At 33.2% G+C, this 24,025-nt stretch overlaps 2 protein-coding genes across 2 annotated transcripts in view; one reads left to right on the top strand and one right to left on the bottom strand.

Moving 5' to 3' along the window:
• Positions 1-11,902, bottom strand: part of LOC132550045 (uncharacterized) — a 138,049-nt gene extending 126,147 nt beyond the window's left edge. The window contains exon 1 of the mRNA XM_060214043.1: positions 11,760-11,902. Within this exon, the coding sequence (XP_060070026.1) occupies positions 11,760-11,902 (143 nt within the window). The remainder of the gene's footprint in view (positions 1-11,759) is intronic.
• Positions 11,903-12,244: 342 nt separating this feature from the next.
• Positions 12,245-15,401, top strand: LOC132550040 (lysoplasmalogenase-like protein TMEM86A). The gene is made up of 2 exons (XM_060214036.1): positions 12,245-12,336; positions 14,631-15,401. The coding sequence occupies exons 1-2, from the start codon at positions 12,277-12,279 to the stop codon at positions 15,333-15,335; spliced, it is 765 nt and encodes a 254-aa protein (XP_060070019.1). The 5' UTR covers positions 12,245-12,276; the 3' UTR covers positions 15,336-15,401.
• Positions 15,402-24,025: the final 8,624 nt, after the last annotated feature.

Raw genomic sequence — 24,025 nt, 5'->3', positions numbered from 1 at the left:
AGACTGTTTAATTGTTCAAAGAGATTCTTTTACATTCACGGCCAAGGTCATATTATTTCCATCATATGGGTATGACTGAATGAATACTTTCAACACGACAGCATTCACATGATGAGGAAATTTTACTTTTTAACTATCAGTTACCAGGTACATACAGTAATAAGTAAAGTATTGTATTCCAGTTAAGCTATGTCTAATTGAGGATCTTACGTCAGTGTTAAATACAAAACAGATATTATTCAAACAAGATTAGTCATGATCACATACCAAGAGTGTTTTGGCAAGCAGCGTATAAAACAATTTGACCAGTTCTATAATACACTGAAACAAGTATAAGATTCTTTTTATCACAAATTCATGAGAAAAAAAGTTAAATCATCAAAAATTTCCATTAAACAGGATAAGATATATTAATTTTAGAATTTACTACAAAAGCAATTTGTGACATCACATTAGCAAATGTTATCACATATACATCTATTTTCTACCTGAATATCTATGACTTAGCTGTATTGATAACTAATCAGCTTACAGGCCAATTTTGTGATAAAAGTGTGTACATGATAACTTTTATCACTGCTAATCAAAACATGATCTAAGATTCAGTTTAAAATCAAACATATACTTATGAATTACCTAAAAATTCATTATAAAAAAAAAATCTATGTCAGGAATGAATGTTCATTGATAAATCTATGTATCTGAAAGTTACAAACAGTTCTGTATCATGAATGAATATTCATTGATAAATGTATCTACCCTTAAGTTAGGGGGTGTGGTCAATCGCAACAAACTTAGGATTTTCAGTGTGATAACTTAATACATCTACCGATTTTGCATGAACATATAGGTGGATATAGACGATCCCACCAGTTCAATACCAGTAACTGTACCGTTCAATAATAGAAAATGTTATGTAACTCTTTGAGTTACTGTTCTTAGCTCCGGTCATATGACTAATATTGTATAACATCATAATGAATGATGCAAAAGATTACCACATTTATATTACTTAAGGGGTAAAATGTAAACCACAATTTGTCCTGAAGGAGCCGAAATGTTCGCGTGAAATCGGTAGACATATTAATAAAGTTATCACACTGAAGATCCTAAATTTGTTGCGATTGACCACACCCCTTTCTTATAGTTCCTGCTATTCTTCAATCGCCCTGCATACCTTGGGGTATCCAAGCGAGGGGTTACTGAACCTACCACATCTACACGAGAAGTACGGTGTTGGCTCCACACCCCTAGTGATACCCTTAAGTTAACACTGTATCATGAATGAATGCTCAATGAGAAAATTTCATAATTTTAAACTGAGTGCATAGGAATTTCCTACATATAACATATAACACATCACTGTCTCGACCATCACCTCTGAATGGGAGTGAAATCAAGACATGTATCGCTACTTTTCTGGCACACTCCCATATATAATTAGAGTGCATTTTTAGTGGTACACTGTACCTCAAGTTCCAAAGAACAATACTGACAGATTCCGAAAATGTGACTGAAAAATTTGCAAAAACATTTTGAAAGCAGCTAAAACAAAGAAGTCTTTTTTTCTTAAAGTAAAATTGTTCATCAGGTCTTAAAGTGTCAAAATGCTATCACAATATTGAGAGGCATGATCAATTTGGAAGGCAGAGAGAACACATTGCTGTATGTAGCAGTAATGGAGTTAGCTACAGACCAAAGCCATTTCCATCCTAATTATCATGTTGCCATTCAAATGCTCTCACAAAGAGGTCACCATAGGGAAAGTGTCACTGCCACGGACAGGACAATCAGGTTTTCAGACCAAGAAGGTCACAGGGTTAAAGCTACTATCCTTTGCTGTTTATCATTCATTGTTTCTGTTGACAAGTGAAAAGGGTTAAAAACATATATTCAGCTTATTTAGAACCTTGAAAACAAAACTTTAACATTAAAACTGGGGTAAACATCCTACAGTTTGTATAAAATGATATTGTATTGAAACAGGACTTGATCATCAACCTGAACCAGCATTTGTCCTGTATATCAATCTTTATGTCTGTTCATCATTGTCCAATTTAGCCTTCCATTCTTTTACAATAATGTAATCAGACAGGCCCTGATTGAGTATAAAATGACATATCTTAACAGGTCCTGATCAAGTATGAGTACAGAAGACACTACTGCAAAGTTCTTCATTGGAATGATGGATCACCCTTTATTTATTAAGTATGAGTATTGTATACTCAAACAGGCCTTGACCAAATGTGTATTCAGACAGGCCCTGATCAAGTATAAGAATTGTGTATTCAGACAGGTCCTGATCAAGTATGAAAATTGTGTATTCGGACTGGCCCTGATCAAGTATAAGAATTGTGTATTCAGACAGGCCCTGATCAAGTATAAAAATCATGTCTTCAGACAGGCCCTGATCAAGTATGAAAATTTTGTATTCAGACAGGCCCTGATCAAGTATAAGAATTGTGTATTCAGACAGGCCCTGATCAAGTATAAGAATTGTGGACAGGCCCCGATCAAGTATAAAAATTGTGTATTCAGACAGGCCCTGATCAAGTATAAGAATTGTGTATTCAGACAGGCCCTGGTCAAGTATAAGAATTGTGTATTCAGACAGGTCCTGATCAAATATGAAAATTGTGTACTCGGACTGGCCCTGATCAAGTATAAGAATTGTGTATTCAGACAGGCCCTGATCAAGTATAAGAATTGTGTATTCAGACAGGCCCTGGTCAAGTATAAGAATTGTGTATTCAGACAGGTCCTGATCAAGTATGAAAATTGTGTACTCGGACTGGCCCTGATCAAGTATAAGAATTGTGTATTCAGACAGGCCCTGATCAAGTATAAAAATCATGTCTTCAGACAGGCCCTGATCAAGTATGAAAATTTTGTATTCAGACAGGCCCTGATCAAGTATAAGAATTGTGTATTCAGACAGGCCCTGATCAAGTATAAGAATTGTGGACAGGCCCTGATCAAGTATAAAAATTGTGTTTTCAGACAGGCCCTGATCAAGTATAAGAATTGTGTATTCAGACAGGCCCTGAAAAAGTATAAGAATTGTGGACAGGCCCTGATCAAGTATAAGAATTGTGTATTCAGACAGGCCCTGATCAAGTATAAGAATTGTGTATTCAGACAGGCCCTGGTCAAGTATAAGAATGGTGTATTCAGACAGACCCTGATCAAGTATAAGAATTGTGTATTCAGACAGGCCCTGATCAAGTATAAGAATTGTGTATTCAGACAGGCCCTGATCAAGTATAAGAATTGTGTATTCAGACAGGCCCTGGTCAAGTATAAGAATTGTGTATTCAGACAGGCCTTGATCAAGTAAATAAACCATAATCAAAAGTAAAGATTGAAGCAATATTCAAATTCAGGTGGTGACATCTATAAAATTAGAATTTCAGATGGACAGATTGATCGATTTTCAATCTAAACAGACTCATTTATTCAATGTCAGGAGACAAATATATACAGACAGATGGATCTACAGAACAGACTGTTTTAGTCACACATTTCCTAAAGGTACAGTAACGTCTATATTTCAAGTTTTTAATTTAGAATTTTGTAGATGAAGAGACAGCATAGACTGAACAGAATGTAAGTTCTCACTTTGGTGAGATTTGTGCGACATCAACAAAACCAATAAAAAATCAATCGTTGCAGTATTGTCACGCTCTCCTCACTATCAGCCTAGCCATACACAGAACTCATCTGGGAATGTGATGTGCACAAAAACCATTAAGTTAAATGACACTAAGAGACCCAGAAATAAATATTTCTGACCTTTGAAGCTGTTATTCCTGGCTGACTCTTTAGTCTAGTAAATCTGGACAGTGGTTCAGTGCGATCACTTCCCAATCACTACAACAATTATATATGACTGTCTTCACATTTGAGGGACTACCAAAGCTCAGCACGGCACTGGCCTATATATCCTCGGGTGAAGATCTGCAGCGCATGGCTCGATGCTGCCTACCTGATTCTAAGGAGGTTAAAAAGCAAGACACTCATGCCCAACCCCATTAGTTCTAGATGAAATGCAATATATGATGAAATATGACTGGCCTTCCATATGTTTTTCAGAAAGGTAGACACAACCAACTACTAAAAGGAGACCTTGCCTCAAAATAACCCTGGCTGTTCTTCAGGCAATGAACCAACAGGTCAATGAACAACTAGCAAGAACTGTTACAAGGGACCTCACTGTGCACATAAACTCTTGCATACATACAGTTTTTTATATAATACCATACCACTATGGAAAATTTGGAAAAAATCAGAATTGATTAGACTTAACTATATAAGTATATTGCCAGTTCTTTGGAGAAGAAAGTGTGATCAGACAAGTGGACAGACATCAAACAAGTGGACAGACACCAGACAAGTGGACAGACACATGGTATTCATCCTAACTCTTGGGTACTTGTGGAGTGGATTTCCCTCTTGTACATCTATTACTTGCAAGTTTCTTTCTTTTCCTAAAACTCCTTATACCTCTTCTAGACAAAATAGGCGAAAATTTGTCCCGTGAATGCAATCTGGACACTTAAGTACAGCAATATTGCCTCACAAATTACCGAACACAAAATTTACAGATAGTACCACACAAATAATGGACAGAAGAAATGGATTTAGGCAGCCCAGAAATAAAAATATGATGTAATTTTGAAAGCATGTGTGTTTGTTCTGGAATGTTAAAATACACTTAAAGCCCTCTATAATGAAACACATACCATAAAACTATACAACTATTTGTAGATAAAAATTACTTATATCTGTAAAGATACATCATCAACATATAAACATAATTTAAACATATTTTTAGTTCATGGGACTTCCAGTGGTATATCAGAAATTCAACCTCAATTCCATTGTCTGCCTGTCCTATATAAAGGGAACATCCATCATGTCAGTTTTCTATTTTCATTTATCAAGATCACATTCACGTCTATAAACATTTACTTTTTCTTTTTAATTAAAAGTGGACCATTCCTTTTTTTCAATTTAGTGTTATTCATTTTAAACACAAGGGAGCTTCCTTTTCATTTCCTATGAAATTTCATTTAATTTTCTCAGAGAAACAGCGTAGCAAAAAACAATGACAATCAAATTGACACCTATTTTTCTTTGAAAGCTGAACTAACCTATGAGATTAGGAAATCGTCCAACACACTAAAAGCTTGTTACAATGTAAGCAAGCTGGCAACCATAGATAAACTAATTACGTTACAGCAAATCTTAACTCTCCAAATGGTCCTCGTCAGCCGATAGTATCTATACATATATACATCCTTCCTTAGCAAAATCAATGATTTGCATCCCAGCCATAAATGTTACTTCACATTTTTGAATGTCATTCAGAGAGCCGTCATACAAACAGAAAAGAATGTTTGGAAGTTGACATCAAATTAGAGCAGAAAACACAAAACAGCAGATGAAAATAAATTACCGAAAATGACATTTAAAGCCGAGCTGTAAAACAAAGAGGCACAGAGACAACCAATTAAAAACAGTTGATGAGGCTGAAACACAGCAAAACGCAGTGGTAAATATTTTGCATTCTGATTTAATACGTATTGTTCTACAATAAGCCAAAGCCGTGTAACATACCCACCAATATGTAATCCTTCCTAAGAAAATCCTATGCCATTTCATATTTCAGTAATCAGAGATGTGTTTACCAACCCTCGATCCAACCCCAACCCCCTCCCCCTCCAAAACTCTTGTACAAATCTTTCTGTTCTTCGCCTAGCCTAAAATAGTACATCTTTTAGTAATTTATTATTATTATTGTTGTTGTTATTTACCTTTAATTCCCATATTTAGCTGCTCTGTTCTGCTTTTATAGGGTAACCTTCCTTTTTGTACTCCCTTCTAGATAATGATCTCTAATATAGCCTTCCTACTGAATCTAATGAGAATTCAGGAAGCAATATTTCAAGAATGTAGCAAAAGAATGGCTTGAATCCTTCATACCAAACCTTGTAAAGCTGTATTGGAGGAGTATAACAAAGTGTTATGTCTTAAATTGAGCTATGCTGATATGTTTAGAAGGATATAATTTTCAATCAAATCATTTACAAACAAAATTTAATTTTTAAGGAGAAAATGACATGTAAACCAAAATCAGCATGCAAGCTCAATTTGTTCCTATGTATAAAAAGTTTGATTCTTATGTTCACATACCATATCCCCTTAACACAAAAATATTTCCCAACAAAAACAGAAACTCTAATGCCATTCTAAAGTAGTGGTATTTCAAAGGACACAAAGAGAGATATAAAGTAACTTCATTTCTATTTAATCTGCCAATATCAGCGTAAAAAGGGGAGCTAATCAATTCAACCTCCTTGTGATTTCTGCTAAGACTTATCAATTCAGTGACAATATAGCCAAATATTGTTTTAATTTTTTCGTTTAATTTTTTAATTAGTTAAGGTAGTGCATTGGTTTCTTATTCACTGCCCAGTACTGATTAAGGCTTGTCTGGATCAATAGATAGAAGGATGTCTTTCCTTGTAAGATGGACTAGGACAAGTTGCTTGACCATTATCCTCTTCCACCAAGTCAGGCTCCTGATCTTATAAGTAAATTAATTTCCTGAAGAATCAAGAAGATTGTATATATATAACACAACCTTTAGAACCATACACAAAAAAACATTCTTGATTCCTATCACAACACTTCATGTAGCTTATAATCTATTTTATGAAATTATGAGTACATTGCAATAATGAGAAATCAGTGCATAATGTCTCAGCACTTCTGTAAAAGTACAAAATTAATTCTGACGCGAAACCAAAGACATGTTGAGAATGACATTGATCTGGCGATGAGAATGTTGGGACGTGACGGGAGGCGACTGTTAACCCCCTCTGGTGGCAGCTATGTAGTGGTGCTAATTCTCCAATCAATACCTTCGACAAGGAAAGGAGACTCCCTGTTACATACACACTGATTCAGGCTTACCTTCAGACTCGCTATAGCTCTAACCCCATTCTATCCCCTCTACCAATCCCCTCCAAGACAACTCACAACCCTGTCATTTAGCCGTCATACATTCTCAAATGTGTTTTTTTCCGAAAGGTTACAGATACAAAACAAGCCTAACTTAGTAGCCTGTGCTAATTTGAAAATGATCTTGTACAGAAATTTCAAGCTACCAGGTACTCTTATCTGAAATAGTGACACTAATATATACCATCAATATTGGAAATTACTGTCCCAAAATAAACAAAGTAACATTTTTCATTTCTTTCAAACATCATTTTATATGAATGTACAGTAAATTCAAAGTACTTTCGATTTTTCCAATCAACCCAAATATTCACAATGCACAACCACAGATCAATAGTAAGCTAAGGAAATCTATATATGAAACTTGAAAAGGATCCATCCAGCACTTCTGTAAAAATATCAAAGACAAACTTAAATTATCAAAATCCAAAATGGCCAAATATCATTCATTTAATATTTTCTGTAAGTCACAAAATTAATCATATACAACTAGGGATTTGTCTACATATGAAATCTGAGAAACTTCCGTCATGAAGTAACTATGTCAAACTTAAATTGTCAAAATCCAAAATGGCTACCTGTTACCCATTTTGCATTTTCTGTTAGTCACCAACTGGAGACCTGTAAGGAAATACGTCTAAATATGGAATCTGAGAAAGATCAATCCAGTCCTTATCCAAAAGTAATGATAAAAATGATAATGTTTAAATCCATTCAAACCTAAATCTTTGCATATACAAATATATACCTATACATTTTATGTGGGAACTGTACACAACAATAAGTAAAACAACCTGTTGTTCCAATCAATCCATAAATAAAGTGTCTCTCAATTTCAACAAAAATTAATCACTAATAAATGTTCCTTGAAAATTCATTGAAATTCAAATGATATGCAGAGAATCCTGGTCTATTCATTGCTACATTTTTTTTGTAAACAAAACATTTTATAGATTACTTTTGAAAAAACAACTCTCCAATCTTATAAATCCAGTTCCAAATGTCCCCATTATTTTGTCTGTACAATGCATTTTTCATTGAATGTCAGTAACAGTTCCGCTATAGAAATTCTCATACGTCACTTTCTGGTTGAAGCAATCGTTCATATCAATATCAAACAGAACCAGGTGATAAAAACACAGATCTATCTCCTACGACCCGACAACATGTCCCGTTATTGGAGTATAACAGCCTAGATATGATGATTCTCAGTACAGAACAGGCCGTTATGAGAGTATCATTACTTTATACAGAATTTGACGGTTATTCCCCCCATGGGTTCTCCTCTGGTACAATACTTCCGTTATGGTCGCTCCCAATGCATCAATACACCAATTTGATAGATGTACGACTGTACTTTATGACATAGAATAGATCTATTGTATTTTACTTACTCTTCAAGGAATGTTACAGCCAAAGACTCACTGTATACAACCAGGCCACATACTGTAAAGTTGATGTTTTACGGCCCCATTTTTTTAAAATTTTATTTTCAGGATGAAAACAAAAGTCGTGAAAAGATGATACCATGAGAGAAAGTAAAATGAAACTATGTCAAGAATTTCGTAAAACCATGAAAGTTTAAACATTACAAAAAACTGTATCCATGAACTTTCATTGTAAATTCAGAATTCCAAGAGGCAGTGGGCTCTGCCTCTCTGCCTTCAGGGAGCCCTGACCCCTATGAACAAAACTGGGTCCCCTATACCAAACCATGTGCTTCATTTGGATCATCATGCTTTTATTTGCACTGAATCTTCATCCAGAGACCATCACTTCTTTCACATACACCTGAAGGTGTCATGTTATAATTTTTCATAATCAAGACAACAAATTCCATTAAATCGTACAACAAAATGAGACAGCAATCAGAAATTATAGCCTGTAGTTGATAAAAAGTTATGTGAACCACCACAAACATTCTATTCTTAAGAAGCTGTCAAAGTAACAAAAAAGTTAACCTTGACCTTTATAGCTGTAAACTTGAGAGTAATACATGAAATTCTTTTTTCCTTAAAACAATGCTTGTTGAATTGTTATGATAAAGCACAGAAAAATTTTGCAATGTTTTTTCTTCGGGCATCTTTGATCTTTTTGGTACAAATGACCTATGCTTGTTATGTTACACACTGTATGGACAACAAAAAAAGAAAATACCGGTGAAAGTTTTTTTAGAAAAGGTTTAGCAATTCAGAAGATACATGGTATGGGTCTAGGTGAAGAATTGGGATGATTTGACCTTTGACCTTTGAGTGTTCCAAATCAAGAGTCAGTTAGAGATCACACTCTCTGGAAGTGACAAAAATATTTTGAAACATAACTGAGAAAAAACTTCAGCTCAAATCAGAAGATATAGATAACTGGCATGATTTGACCTTTGATTTCCAACACTTGCCTGACCATGACCTTTAAGGTACATACACCTAAAATTATCATAGGATGTAATAAACTAGCTAGTTATTACAAACTACATTTATGTACCATGTATGAAGGTTTGAAGGAAGGAAAAATTTCATAACTTTAGATGAAAGTGGTTCTTATGTATAATAGTTTCATTTACACTTTTCTTCCCCATTACTAGTTCCGATCTGTAAATCAACCTCTAAATCAAAACATTTCAGAAAAAATTTCATCAAACCAGAACACACCTATGTATACACAGAACTACTTGATATCATGACCTCTAATACATGTACAGCATTGATAAGCTCTTACGCCATATTATACATATACATAAAGACCCAAATAGTTTAACTACACACAAAACAGGAAGTTGTCTACTTAAACAAAGTGTTCATAACAAATGTATATAATACAAAGTAAGGCCAATCTGCTGATAAATATACATTGTACCTGGTTCTGTAGGTTTTGATTACATTACAATTTCCATGTTGATGAGATGAATATCCTAATTTCCTTAATAATTCATTACTGAAAAGATTACAAAAATTCAAAGTAGGCACATCCTCCTGTCATGGCAAACTAACAAATTACTGTTTTCTAAGAAGAAAATATAGATTCTGAACAGAACTTTCCAACATCATAAAATGACTTCAACAATGATTAAATCATCAATTAGTAGAAAAATGCTTTTCAATTCCAAAAATTTGATAATTACATGAAAATGCTTTCTAATGGTAATTATTATGAATAGTTGACAAGGGAAGCAATCTACTTTACACATAATGTATTATCATTACTTACTATCTGTTGAAACTAAAGGGATTATTTCAATCATTACTGCTGTGTATATGCCTATAATGTGCATTCCCTGAATTTGGTCCTTCAAATGTTTCATGGAATAATAGTTTTAGTCTTTGGCTTAAATATATGATATTCATTATAAAGCTGATACATGTACCTCCTTCTATATAAACATAAGCTATGGATATATTGCATGAAAACAAGCCCTTGTATAATGCAAATTAACTGATGATATCAGTGTGGTTAAATTAATAATCTGGAAAACACTTGAAGCAATAATTTCTATGACTTTTCCAACAAATACTTGGTACATATGCTTTTAATACAAGGATAGGAAAGAGGGGTCAGAATATGAGACAAATTCCACTAACTAAAGAATTCAGTATAGCAATATATATGTCCCACTTTTGATGAATTCCTAAATGAAATACACAGCAGTCTGACATATCATTGACACATTCACTTCATTCAAAACATGCCAATAACATCAACTGGATACAAGTGTTTCTTGTGCCATCATTTCTTTTTCCCAGCTTTAAGAGACTTATGTGTACTTCGTAATACTGCATTGAATGACCAAACTTTTCCCCATCTACAACCTTCAGGATTTTTTTGTAAACATTCTGGTTATACAAAGTACAGTATCACAGAAGTAAAAAAGGGAATGATAAGTATGCCTTGGGAAAGACTTTCTTTTGTTACTGCACCAAATTTATATCAAGGAAAAAATTCCTATGTAGGAATCAAAACCCCTAAATGTTTTGTATACTATATTTGTAAAACAATAAGCCCAAAGGCCAACACACTTATTCTTCCATAAAGTCAAGGATGGGATTAGGAGACAATGGCATCAGACAAAGTTTTTATTTTAACAGTGATACATATGGGTGGGCTTATAAAGTTTTTACCACACATGGACTAATTTAAGTTTATTAACAGATAAATGTTGTATATAGCAACCTACAATGGAAGACAAATTGTGACTGGTAAAGAGCTGTTTTCATCAGAAGACTATTGTATCAAATTCATCGAAATGCAACAGGGTTATTTTTATCTAATAAGAATTTACAGTACATACCCATATAAATACACAATTATCATTACCGACTAATGAATAATGCCTTTAATTAAATTTTGACAATATCAGGGACTTATAATACAGTGTTATACTTTCCTGGTTAATGTACAGCTTTATATATGACATACCATGCTGAGTATAATAAACAATTTTTGTCTGCTGACTTATCAAGACTAGATCTATATTTGTAAATAACACATTCCTATAATATACACCACACAATATTAGCCATTATCCATTTAAATGATTATATCACATATGCAAAGGAAAATACGAATAGAAACGAAATAAAAATTCACAAGAATAAATATCGAATGCAAATTAAATTGCTCAAAATATTATGGACTCTGTCCTAAGGGTAACGTCTAAAGAATCACATGTGTCAAAATACACGTGATGACAATGGGCACTTCTGTCACAACTCAGAGAACTGTCAATGCTTGATTCTCACCTGATTCCGGCAAACGATGTTGCTTGTTTACCTCTTGAAGTCTTGTACACCAATTTCTCAATCACATCTACTTTCCCGTATTTTGCAGCGTCTAAGAGTTCTTGTTCCTTGCCACCGATCAAATTCCTAAGTAGCCCTGCCATGATAATCTATATTAACTGTAAACATCACAGTATCAGTATGATGATGAAGTTACTTCCTCAATAGCAGCGCCATCTCTAATTTACTACCAAAATGTCTAAGAAACAATGTTTCTCACTGGATGTGCTATTAACTTTCCTAACCAATCGACGTTTTGAATGAGCATTTGTTCCAATCGATGCGATTCGTTCATACAATGACACACCTCCAAAATTGACCAATGAAAATATCGCTGTTATATTGAAACGAAATACACATCATGACGTTAACAGTCTAGCTAAAAATAGAAATTTGATGTAAACAAGAGCGTAAGGACGAAGAAGGACAGATTGTGGATATTTATCGAGAAATACACATCGGAGTAATAGAGAAGAAAATGCCTGATACGGAAAAAATGGCGCGACAGGACATCAGAATGACAAAGCCCCTGACGGTGGTAAGATTTACATGCGAATTAATGTTGAATTTGACCGTTATTCAGGAAATTTTGCCTGGTGTTGAAATGTCAGCATGTGACCAGTCAGATGTGGCATAAACAGTGTGTATTCATTCTCAGGCTTTATTTGCATCTGCGTCGTTGTATTATTTTAGTTTTACAATATTGTGAATGAGCTAACATTTTGTATTTCGTTTTTCATTCTATAGGTTGTACGATGATTAAAAATTATTTTCATTTTTTATCAACGGGATGAGTTTATTTTGTTCATGTTCTCTTCCCACTCATTGTTCCATTAAGTACTGTAGTTCTAGGTCATTTTTCATTTATGTTGTTGGCATGTTATTTCCCTCTCCTCGTAAACGGATGAAGGTGGAATATTTCAGCAAACAAACTGTCGTGTTTAATACCAGAGCCCGTTACACATATCGATCCCTGTTTACATAATTTATGACAAAAGAAGTCAACATCTTAAATTGGCATTGCGCCATTGTGACGTTGGTTTTAACATGTGACTACGTCCCAGGCCTTTGTTAGAAATTCTTTTGTGACAGATTTGTACGAGGTGGCAATTTTTCATAACATTAATTGACATTCTGCATTTCTTACTGGTTTTCAAAAATAAAGTATTGCCAATTCATTATGTGTATAATACTGTTAATTACTTTGTATTCAGTTTGTGGGATTTTTTTCAATTTTAATTGTTGATAAATTTCACATCTGCTTTTAGCTCATATCACTCATCTACCTTTAAGCATATTGACTTGTTAAGAAACTTTTTTTAAATACATGAAATAGCAGACATCAGATGTGAAACAATATGCTTCTTAAATGTCAACTAAGAATCCCAGTTTAGGAGAAATGGATTCCTGCTATATTAGAAAGACAATAGCTTTTATTTTACATGTAAAAAGCATTTTACATTTTACAACCTTAACCTTTCTAAACCAGTCCAGTGTTAGAAAGTCTCCTCGTTTGCCATTGCCTGGTGTTCTCACATCAGATATCCCTTTATCAAATGTTAAATTCATATATTGGTGCTCTGGTCAGAGGCAACTTGGGGCTATAGTCAAGTGCATGTTTAGAAGTATAGTCAAGTTGTTATTAATCAGTGAACCATACTTATCAATTGTCTAAAGCTCTTAAAGTGCATGTTGTAATATTAAACATTTATCCTTGATTATTAAGATATTGAATATTTCTGTCAATATCTGAAGATAATGGTTTGTAAAAGAGTGGAACTGTACTTGAATATTAATTAGAGATCAAATCACGGACTTCTGGTTTATTTAATCTTTTATTCATACAATGGTACTCAACCAATTACTATACACATGAACGAACACAGAAAATTCTATACCAGTTACACCACAGTACTCTTGTACTGCTATCCTAGATGATGTAATATTAGCCAATCCTATCAAAAAAGGTCATGGTCACCCAACCATATATACCTGACAGATCTGTTGTCTGTAGATCTGTAGATCTATTGATCTAAACATGTTCTGCCATAAAGTACAGATACACACACATAGTGTATAAAAGGATGGCATATCTACCAATTGTCATGAAAACATTAAATTTTGAAAATGGTTGACCTCAGGGTTGCAGTTGGTGTGATTTATTTAAGGGTTAGTAAGCTATGTTTTTATGCATACACTGGAGATTAGATAATGAATTTTGGTTTTAACATGAGATGAACTGGAGAAAGATTTGTTGGAGCAGAAAAAAAAGTAAAATGGAATATGTCACAAATATTATCATTATTGTAATCTACACTTCACATTTCGATCAAATATTTTAGCATGTCATTATAATAAATTTCTCCAATGTGGAAATGGTACATCTGCTTCAACAAGAAAAATAGCCACCATATTTGGGCTAGTGTCAGAATTCATGAGTATATCGGGGATTAGATCAGGAAAATTATCCAATCGAAAAATGTGTTACATAATCATTATTTTAGAATTTAGTTTGAATCGAGTCATTATCAAGCCACTACAACATATGTAGGGGATGTAAATAGAAGCATTTTTATGGCATTTACAATGTTCATAAATGCCATAACAAGGCAGTTCACTCTTGAGCGAATTACTTATTTTAACTACATATTTGATGTAAAAGTTGTCATCCTGAAAGTTGTACAAGTTTTATTTTAAATCCCTTACCCTATTATTGTATTATTTAGTAATTATCAGAACTCAACAGAAGTCATCAAAATTACAAACAGTGTTACAGATAATGATAAACTGTAAACGCATAGATATAATCAGCAACATTCTGTTGTTTTGTAGCTGAAGAGTATTGGCCCAAAGTTGGTTCCTTTCTTCAAGACAGTGGCCATCTTCTTTGTGCTTTTCGGTCAAGAGGAAAAGGAATACAGCTACTCCAAAGTGTTCTGCTGCATCGCCAAAATCTTACCGATCATCTCACTGATCCTGTTTGTCTTCCTGCATGGTATGAATCTAACTGAGTACTACCGCTACTCACGAAGGATCCTGATTGGCTTAATTTTCTCCTGCCTTGGTGACATATTCCTTGTTTGGAAAGAGACATATTTTGAGGCAGGTATTCTCATGTTTGCTGTAGCTCAGATTTGCTATGCCAGAGCATTTGGTTGGAAGCCGTTCAACCCCTATGCATTAGCTGTGTTTACAGCGGTTGGAGCAGCCACATATTCTATTTTGAGCCCCTCCTTGAATGGAATCCTGACCTATCTTGTTGCGATTTACATAACATTGATTTGCATTATGGGATGGAGAGCCGTTGCAAGGGTGAGATTTTTCGATGATCTGGTCACCTGGACGAAACTCTGCGGATGTGCAGGTTCGATTCTTTTCATGATATCTGATATCACCATTGCAATAAATAAGTTTGTGATGCCATTGCCCTTTCACCACCAAATTATCATGTTGACATACTATGCAGCTCAGTTGGGCATAACGTTATCAGTAGTCGACAGTCAGGTGGATGTTATTTTACAGCCAAACCTAGAATAGGATGGAGCAGAATCACCATACAATGACCAGTCCACATGTTTAAAAGCCAAGACCGATATTAAAGTATCCTCCTCAATATTACCTTTACGTGGTGCTACATTGAGTCCAAGCTCTTGGCTCTGACAAAAAAGATTGACTTATAAAAGTAATATATAAGTATATATCAGTAAGTAAATCATGTTCTTCAGACTGAAAAATTGTGAAAAAATTATGTTTTAATCTTTTTCTCTTTTTTTTTGAACAAGTATATACACCAGTGTAACTAAGAGTTCTATCAGAACATGGCCTATGGATTTAATCTGTGTGAAAATTATGTACGAATGACATAAGTGTTTCAAAGTTCCTGTTGTGTGGGTGTCATATGATCACAAAGTCTAGTCAGTGATGATAAGTTCAATGTCCCCTCCAATACATACACATTATCCTGTATTTATGTTTCTACCAGGGGTAAAGTCCATTTTCAAAAAGAGCTAGTAGACAACAGGGTAAAGTCATGTGCCACTGAAGTTTATCACTGAGTGCTATATTTACACAGATATTAACTAAATATGTTTGTTTGATGTCTGAAAGTCTGCTTTATACTGCATTTTCATAGATTTTTCATTGTTTTCCTAGTAATTGCAACAATAGATTCATATTTGCCCCCATGGTTATGAGGAAAAAAAATGATGTGTAGGAAATTTTAAGTTTTTTTTACGCGTTAATATATGGAGATTGTACATGTATGAATGACTCTTGTCTTTTTCCTGTACACGATCACCTGCTCTATCAAACATGTAATTATGCAGGATCATTTGTGAGTTGTACATCTATTGTATAAAGTTGTATTGAAACAGCTGTTACATATAGACAGTGAAAGTAATTATCACTTCTTACAAACTGACAATGGGTGTTAGACAATGGTAGTACCCTGTAGCTGGTACACAGATGTTTCTGTTGATAACGTAAGGTGTTGATTTCCATAATTTATTAGAAATTAAATATACATACCTAGTATCTGAACAATATTGATCAATGAATTTATCTCAGAAAGTTTTGACTGAAATTTTCTTGAAAAGCGGAAAAGCATGTACATAACACACAAGCTTTAAATTTCCCCATCCCAGTACAGAAAATTTCCTGTATCACCGAGATTGGTGACCTTTTGTTTATTTAGATATAGATACAGTCAACCTATAAATGTTGATAAGTCAACATAGGTCAACACATGATCTGGTTTGATTACTCTGTATATATACACATTATCATTCCCTAGAATTACTGATTACATTAAAAAAATTGTCAGTTTTAATCAGGTGTGTCATGCAAGATTGACAAACATATAAAACCATAGTTTTATTTAAGCTTTTGGTTATTTCAAAATACCAAGATTTGTCATTTTGATTATTTATCATTATTTACCATTTATCAGTGACCTATGTATAAGTCAAACAGACGAAAAAGAAATTCTCAAATGGAAGTGAAATTTGCGTTGTGTATTTGAAAGTTCATTCTTTTTAGGTAGATATAACTTCTACGAATTAACAATTAGTTCTTGCCACTTAACTCAAAGTCTAGTCTTTATGTGTTCAAACATTATAGTGACTTCATCTAGAGCACTCACATTCTGAAATGAGTTGGGAGGTTGTATTTGTATACAACCTTGACACACTCTATATACATATATCTAACCCAAGTTTCACCGATTCAGCATCACTGTAAGAAATTTGATAAACTTCAATTTTTTTCTTTAGAAAGGATTACATAGATGAATGTAAACATCTTAAAAGAAGATTTTTTTATTCAAATCTAATCATGCTTTCTTAGCTAATTATAGATAAGAAAATATAAGAAGCTATGAAACCATTTAATACCGCAAAATGCAATATTTTAGAAAATTTCTTTCGCTGTGAGTTGTCCTAGGTGAACTTTCACAGTCTTCATCTTACCTTACCTGGATGGATCTCTGATCATGAGTTTATCATGCTGTATTTTTTTGTGTAGTTTTTTTTCCACAAGCCTCAAATTAAACATGGTTCATGTATCAGCAATGTTCTGTAGGACAGGTATTTTTAGTACGGATCCTGAATGGATAGTCAGGTAAATTATGAGTTTTATGTAACCTATACCTTCTGACTTTATCACTGTATTGATGGTTCAATTTACACATTTGTTTAACATCTTAAGGAAACATTGACTTAAAGTTTTGAAGGCATTTTTTTTTAATTTGTAGTTGTATACTTGGTATAGATCCTACAATGAACACTTTCATTAGAGTAGAATTTTGATGTAATGCCCTGTTTCATGTTCTACCTCATTTAAATAATTTCCACCAATGATTTAGTTTTTTCTAATTGTGAATCATTTTGTCTCTAAAGTGTTAATCTTACCTTATATGTACATGAACTATATTTTCCTATTTCTGTGTGTTAAGTATGATATTTTAAGCCTGTTCTGGCACAGAATCAAGGTTATCTTTGGTTTGAGAGAGTGTTTTTGTTTGGCTGTCTCATCCTTGGCAATAATTGCCAGATGTTTTAAGCAATTTTTTGGAGAAAAAGTGTCTGTCTATTTTTATTACAATTACACCAGAAAAAGCAGTCAGTTCTATTCAGAAGAAAATAAATGGAGAAAAAAGGACATTGATAACATTGTATAATGGGCATTCTTCTATGAAAAAGTCTTGTACGCTCAGGGAATCTATTTTGAATTGGAAATCAGGATTTTTTTAATGATAACTGATCAAAGCTATCTTGTCTGCAGCAGGTTAATGATGAAAGGGAGTACATAATTTTCAGCTGGCAAATTTTTTATGAATTGAAACTATTTTTTGTTTTTTTTTGTTTTTTGTTTTTTCATAATTGTTATTATCTCGGTATTAACTAGATGAGACTTACTGCATCAGACTATTTGCCCAAGTAAGTATGAACAGCTTTGCCCTATAGACATATATGTATATGCCATCTGCCTACAGGAAGACTTCACGTTTAGACGATGTGATATAGTACAGTAGTACAGGGCAGTCACTTGTCAGTGTATGATCACTGACATTCGCCTGATGATGATTTACAGGAACACAGGTAAATATAAAATTCAATTAGCGACAGTCGTGTATGAACTCCAAACAGATGCGTACAAGGTTTGGTGCATTAAAAACAAACTGATATTTATGGCGTGTACATATTAGATGTATATGTAAGCTTATCAATTCATGACATTGGTCACATGTTCATTATCCTTAAATATAAAATCATGTTTGGTGTGATATAAATATCAAACGTTGATAATGTCATTCCACTCCATGCTATGTGATTTTTACCACCAGATATACCAATGAAATGCTGTTAAACTTAAATTGAATATATATTGCTTCTATTAAAAAAATTCAACTTGACATCCTCAGGTTAAGTTCGGAACAACAAAAACGTGTATACAATTTTATATACGTGTATATATATATATATCAATTATGTATATTATGCCAGCTCAGCAGCATCACATAACTCTACAAGTACCTGTGTGAACCTGTGTGAACCTGTGTGTATAGGCATAATATTCTGTTATTGACAGGATTGCGTTAGAAGCTTCAGCCTCGGGAAAGTCACAACCAAATTCTGTGGTATACCTACTATATTAGAATAGTGGTTTCAAATATACTGTCCGTAAATGGAACCAGATCTAACTGAAATGTAATGAAACTGAAAATGAAGTCGTGACCCAACATATTACATTTCTTTTGATATGTATTACAATTACAGACCTGTATCTACAATCGTAATGTAAAAATTTTCCATCTTGCTAAACAGCACAGATATGCATATACAACACATATTTTATTATTTTGAAACTAAGCAATTTTAAACTAACAAATTAAACTTTCACTTTCTAAGAATTATTCAAATGTCTTCCTTAAAAATTCTCAGATTTTTGTTCCATTAACATATAATTTCAAGATGTTTCTTAAAATGGGCCCCTGGTGTTTCATATTTTACATGGAGCAGCCTTGAGCAGAATCCCTGTTATAACACAACATTGTGTATCGTATTGTGTATGGAGTCAGGTGGGAGTTGATTTTGGCATGAAGATGTGACTGTGTGCTTCTCCAATCTTATTGATCCTTGTTATGTAGCGTTTGGGGAGAAAATGAACACAGTATTTTGGTAGTAATTTGTCGTCAGGCTGTGAATGGGATTTTGATAGGGGAATCAATTTGTCGTTGTTTTATGTATTAATATGGTACTATGCTCTTCATCGGCATTAGTATCCCAAGGAGGAATTCTTTCACTTTTTTTTTTACATAGACTTTCACAGAATTGACATGGTGTGTTTTTTGTCAAAAAAAAAACACACACACACACACACATACAAAATTAATGGCATGTTGATACCATGTCACTAGACAAATTTTGATTGTTGATTTTAGCGTGAGATTATGAGTTAAGCATGAGGTTGTACATATACTAATACAGAAGTGTGTCTGGGTCACTTGGAGGATTTGATATAATGGTCATAAACCCTAAAGACTGGCATTCACACAGATTAATTATAGAATGTAGTATAGATGTATATTGATTCTTACAACAAATGCACAAAGGTAAAAAATTAACATGCTGCATAAGAGCTTAGCGTGTCTTTTTTCTGGGCTAGTTTCTAGTGCAGAAAATAGTGTTCATTATGTAAGGAAAATTGCCTTGCCAGCTTAAATATGCATGCTGGTTGTCTCTATGCTGCAAAATGTAGGATTTTCAGAACAAACACCATTGATACAGAGACAATATTTACAGTTACGATAGATCACCAGACAATGTATGTTGTAGCTTGATTTGTGTCAGTATTGTATGTCCAGGGTTTGAAGACATGGACACTTTCAATACATGGCATTTCTGTTTCCTGTGCATCTACCACATTTTACCTGAAATAAGCCTGGAGCATTTTTTATATTTATAGAAGTTAGGTTGATGTACATTTTATATCTAGGTTTGGCTTGATTCCAAAATCACATAGGAACGAAGAAAAGTAGTGCAGTGTTTATGGATATTACAACAGTGGAAATGTGACAAAGCAAGTTCACCAAACCAAGAACTCTAATTCAGTTGATTCTATGAGCAATTTCTCTGATTATAAACACCTCTGGCAAAAACCAACAAGTAGTTAATTGAAAGATGAATATTTTAGTTGGAAAAAATAAGAAATAAAATTCAGCAGGGGGGGTGGGGATGGGAAAATTTGGAAATGCTGAAAGAAGATGAGTATATGCAGGGTCGTGTAATAAAGGTATATCATACATCCCTTGGATTTCTTTTTACTTCATCTTTAAAGAAACAGCGTGGCATCATTGTTTATATAGCAATGCATGACCTTTTTTTTACATGAAGGTAAAATGTATTTGATAATACATTAAATATGGACCATGGGCTATTTATAGATATGATATGGTTCATGCAACAATTTGGTAAATGATTTATCCTAATGTTCTTTCAGGATAAAATTTCAATTCTTTGGAATTGTAAAAATCTGATTGATTTTGATGGATTTCAAAAACAGATTTAATTTTTTTTTAAATATGAGATAACCATGGTTCAAATGATTGTTTTTCCTGACACAGCTGGGACCACAAATACACACATTTACATTATTTCACTTGTTTTATAGAGTGTTACAGTGTGATAAAGCTGTACTTTTATCTATATTGAGCAATACTTAAGTAAGATTCTGAAATGTTTTTTTAGATGATGTACAGTTCATTTTTTGTCTGTGTCATTGTGATAGTGCGAGTGTCACTGTGAGAGTGTCATTGTGATAGTGCGAGTGTCATTGTGATAGTGCGAAACAGGCACTTTTTATTATTGAAGTCTTTCTTGGACAGATGTCTGCATTGTTTGTTAAAAGTCTTTATCAGATGAACGTCTGATTATGTTTGTCATTTTTATTCTCGAAGTACTAATGTACTTTTGTGATGTACATATATATTTACTGTGATTTGAGAAAAATTTCTGTAATGTGGAGTTGTCCTGATTGTTTTATTAAAGTGAAAGTCTGCCTGCAAAATATAGAGTTTTCCATCGTTGTAATTGAGTGTTAAGTTTTCTGAGCCTGACAGAATGAACCGTTTTATGTACGTAAGGTTTATGAAATTTTCTTGAGTAGGATTAATAATCTTAGCGGCCAGCACAAGTGACCCTTTGTTTAGTGTGACCCTCTAGTTTTTAGAGGTCATGGGGTCGAATCTTGTTTTAGATATATTTCTCTCCTATTATCCTGAATCTTTAACCAGGAAACAAGCTCTGAATGTTCAGTTTCTAGATGAACTAGGGAACCATCTACTTAGCAGTATATCTGTATAGGTCCTGCCTGGTAGGGTCTCAGCCCCATTCATTATATGTGTATATTAAACTGGACTGTGATATTTTCAGGATATACATTGGTGAAGTGTTTGATAAAGATACAATTGTCTTCAATCTGTTAGTTGGCATCACAGACATTGTTTTTTATATCTGATATTGTTATTCACTTACAAACAGCATTCAAGGGCAGATAACCCTGAACACAAGTATTAAGATTTTTAGTTCAATGGTTATTTTTTCAGTGACTTATATGGAAACCAGTGATCAGTGCGATGACTAGGCAGGAAAAATTGTGATTAAAAAACTTTTTTTTTCCACTGAAAAAAATCATACATTGACTAAACAGGGAATATTGTAAAATCTTTTAGAAATGAAACATGGTAGTGACTAAATAGGACAAATTGTGATATCATTTGAACACTGTATAGCTGGTTTATTTTTCTCTTGTAAGATACAGTAACATGATTTTAAAAATTTTATCAGTGGAATAATCTATATTCTAAAAAGGTTTATGACTATGAACGCATGAAGAAATCGTGAAATTTTGTTTTTAAGAGGTTGCAAGTATCTGTCACTACAATATTACGGACAACCTATTTGTCTCCCAACTGAATCACTGACACCAGTCCTCAATACTAAGTAAACAACTGCACATGAGTATGTCTATAACGGTATGTAAGTTCACAAGGAAAGAAAGCAGTGTATTATATGTATTGTTTTTTATATATATATATATTGTCTTAATATCTCTCAAGCACACACAAAAGTCAAGTAGTTGACCGTAGTGGAATACTTCTATTTCATTTCATTTTTGATGTACATTCATATTTATCCTCTTTGGTAACCCTGTGTATAGATCACAATGTAATTATTGGGTACACTTTTCATCTAATACTTAATGAAAAAAGTTATAATCACCTTATCAGGTAATACATGTACAGAGTATTTTATTATGACACGTTTTTTGCTATATGACTACATGGTGATAAGTATTTTAATTGGAAGTACAATGTATTATTATAACGAATGGTATTTTTTAGGAACTTAAAATTTTGGCTATTAATATGTCCATACATGTTTTTGTAGAGAAATAACATACTGACGTAGATTTCGTATTTCAGATTTCTTTACTTTGAATCTCAGAATATTTTTAGGGAAGTTAGTTTTCAAAAAAACATCTTTTGGTGATGTTTTTTCCAAATCTTTTTTACACTTTGAAAAAAATTTATAAATGTTCATAGTATTGATTCCGCTATGATAATTGTTTAAAAATTTCTCACTTAATTTTTACTGACAGTTTTGCTTAATCATTTACTTGCATGATCAATTAATAAACTATATAGGATATATATTTACGATACTGATATCAGATAAGAAACTTTGTATTAAAAAAAAAGGAAGAATAAGATTTTTGTAGTAAAAGGGAAATTTGTATTATTAATTAAGTGATTTAAGACCTTATCTTGTTTGTTTATTTTTTCTAGCTGAGTATGGTCTTATACATAGTTATGTATCAACAACAAGGCCAGAAAAGTTTTAGAATGAAAGACAAATAAAAGTGGGAAAAAAAAGTTTCATGATAAGTTTTGCTTACCTCCCCTTACTTTTACATCTCCCCTTTTTTATATAAGTTTGGGTTGACTGGTATGGTATATAGGTTTACCAGTTGGGTTTATGTTTAGTTTGTGATGTCCAATATACTTGCCTCTTTTCCTTATATCTGGATAAGTTCAATGCACTTACAATGCAAACGTGAACATTTAAATAAATGATTTTTTTTATTTGTTGACACACTTTATTCAATTTTACCTGTGGATATTTTGTTTTGTTTGAATGTGGTGTACATTTGTAAATATACATTTGGATTCATGTATAATGATCGGTTATTAGATTTGAAAAATAAAAAAAGGTTTAAATGAATTTGTTTAAGATTTGAATTGTCTTTTAATGTAATGATTCTTTTATTGTAAATATACAATGCACTTCATTTGGGGCAATAAAATTTTAGTGCGTTATTACCTTTTAGCAAATTAGCACAATGATGGATTAGTGCAGCCTCATTAATTGCTATATAAAGTAAATACCAAAGCTGCTATCAGCACTGTCAAAAATATTTTAGTGCAAAATGTTCATAGAGAATAGCACTAGCTGGACAATCTTAACGCTTGAGGAAAGGGAAATTCCCTCTAGCTGAGGATGGTAAGGAGAAAGATCTCTCAAATTCACATACATAATTGATTCAGTGAAAACCTCTTTATGTAATGTAGGATAATGTCACTTTTCTGTTATTATCACGATTTCTTCCCTTGTATATTCTAAAATTCAAAGTTTATAGGAAAACCTCGAGGAAATAAAAGAGTTATTTGG

Source organism: Ylistrum balloti, unplaced genomic scaffold, assembly GCF_031769215.1.
Source record: "Ylistrum balloti isolate Yb309-2 unplaced genomic scaffold, AGI_CSIRO_Ybal_v1 Utg370102, whole genome shotgun sequence".
Lineage (NCBI taxonomy): Eukaryota > Metazoa > Mollusca > Bivalvia > Pectinida > Pectinidae > Ylistrum > Ylistrum balloti.
Note: the sequence above shows the minus strand (reverse complement) of the source record. Positions and strands in the feature narration are given on the sequence as shown.

Bases quoted from the DNA above. Each gene is read 5' to 3' on its own strand.
- LOC132550040 (XM_060214036.1), top strand. From the start codon at position 12,277: ATGCCTGATACGGAAAAAATGGCGCGACAGGACATCAGAATGACAAAG. The intron at 12,337-14,630 runs GTAAGATTTACA...GTTGTTTTGTAG, and splicing joins TGACAAAGCCCCTGACGGTG to CTGAAGAGTATTGGCCCAAA.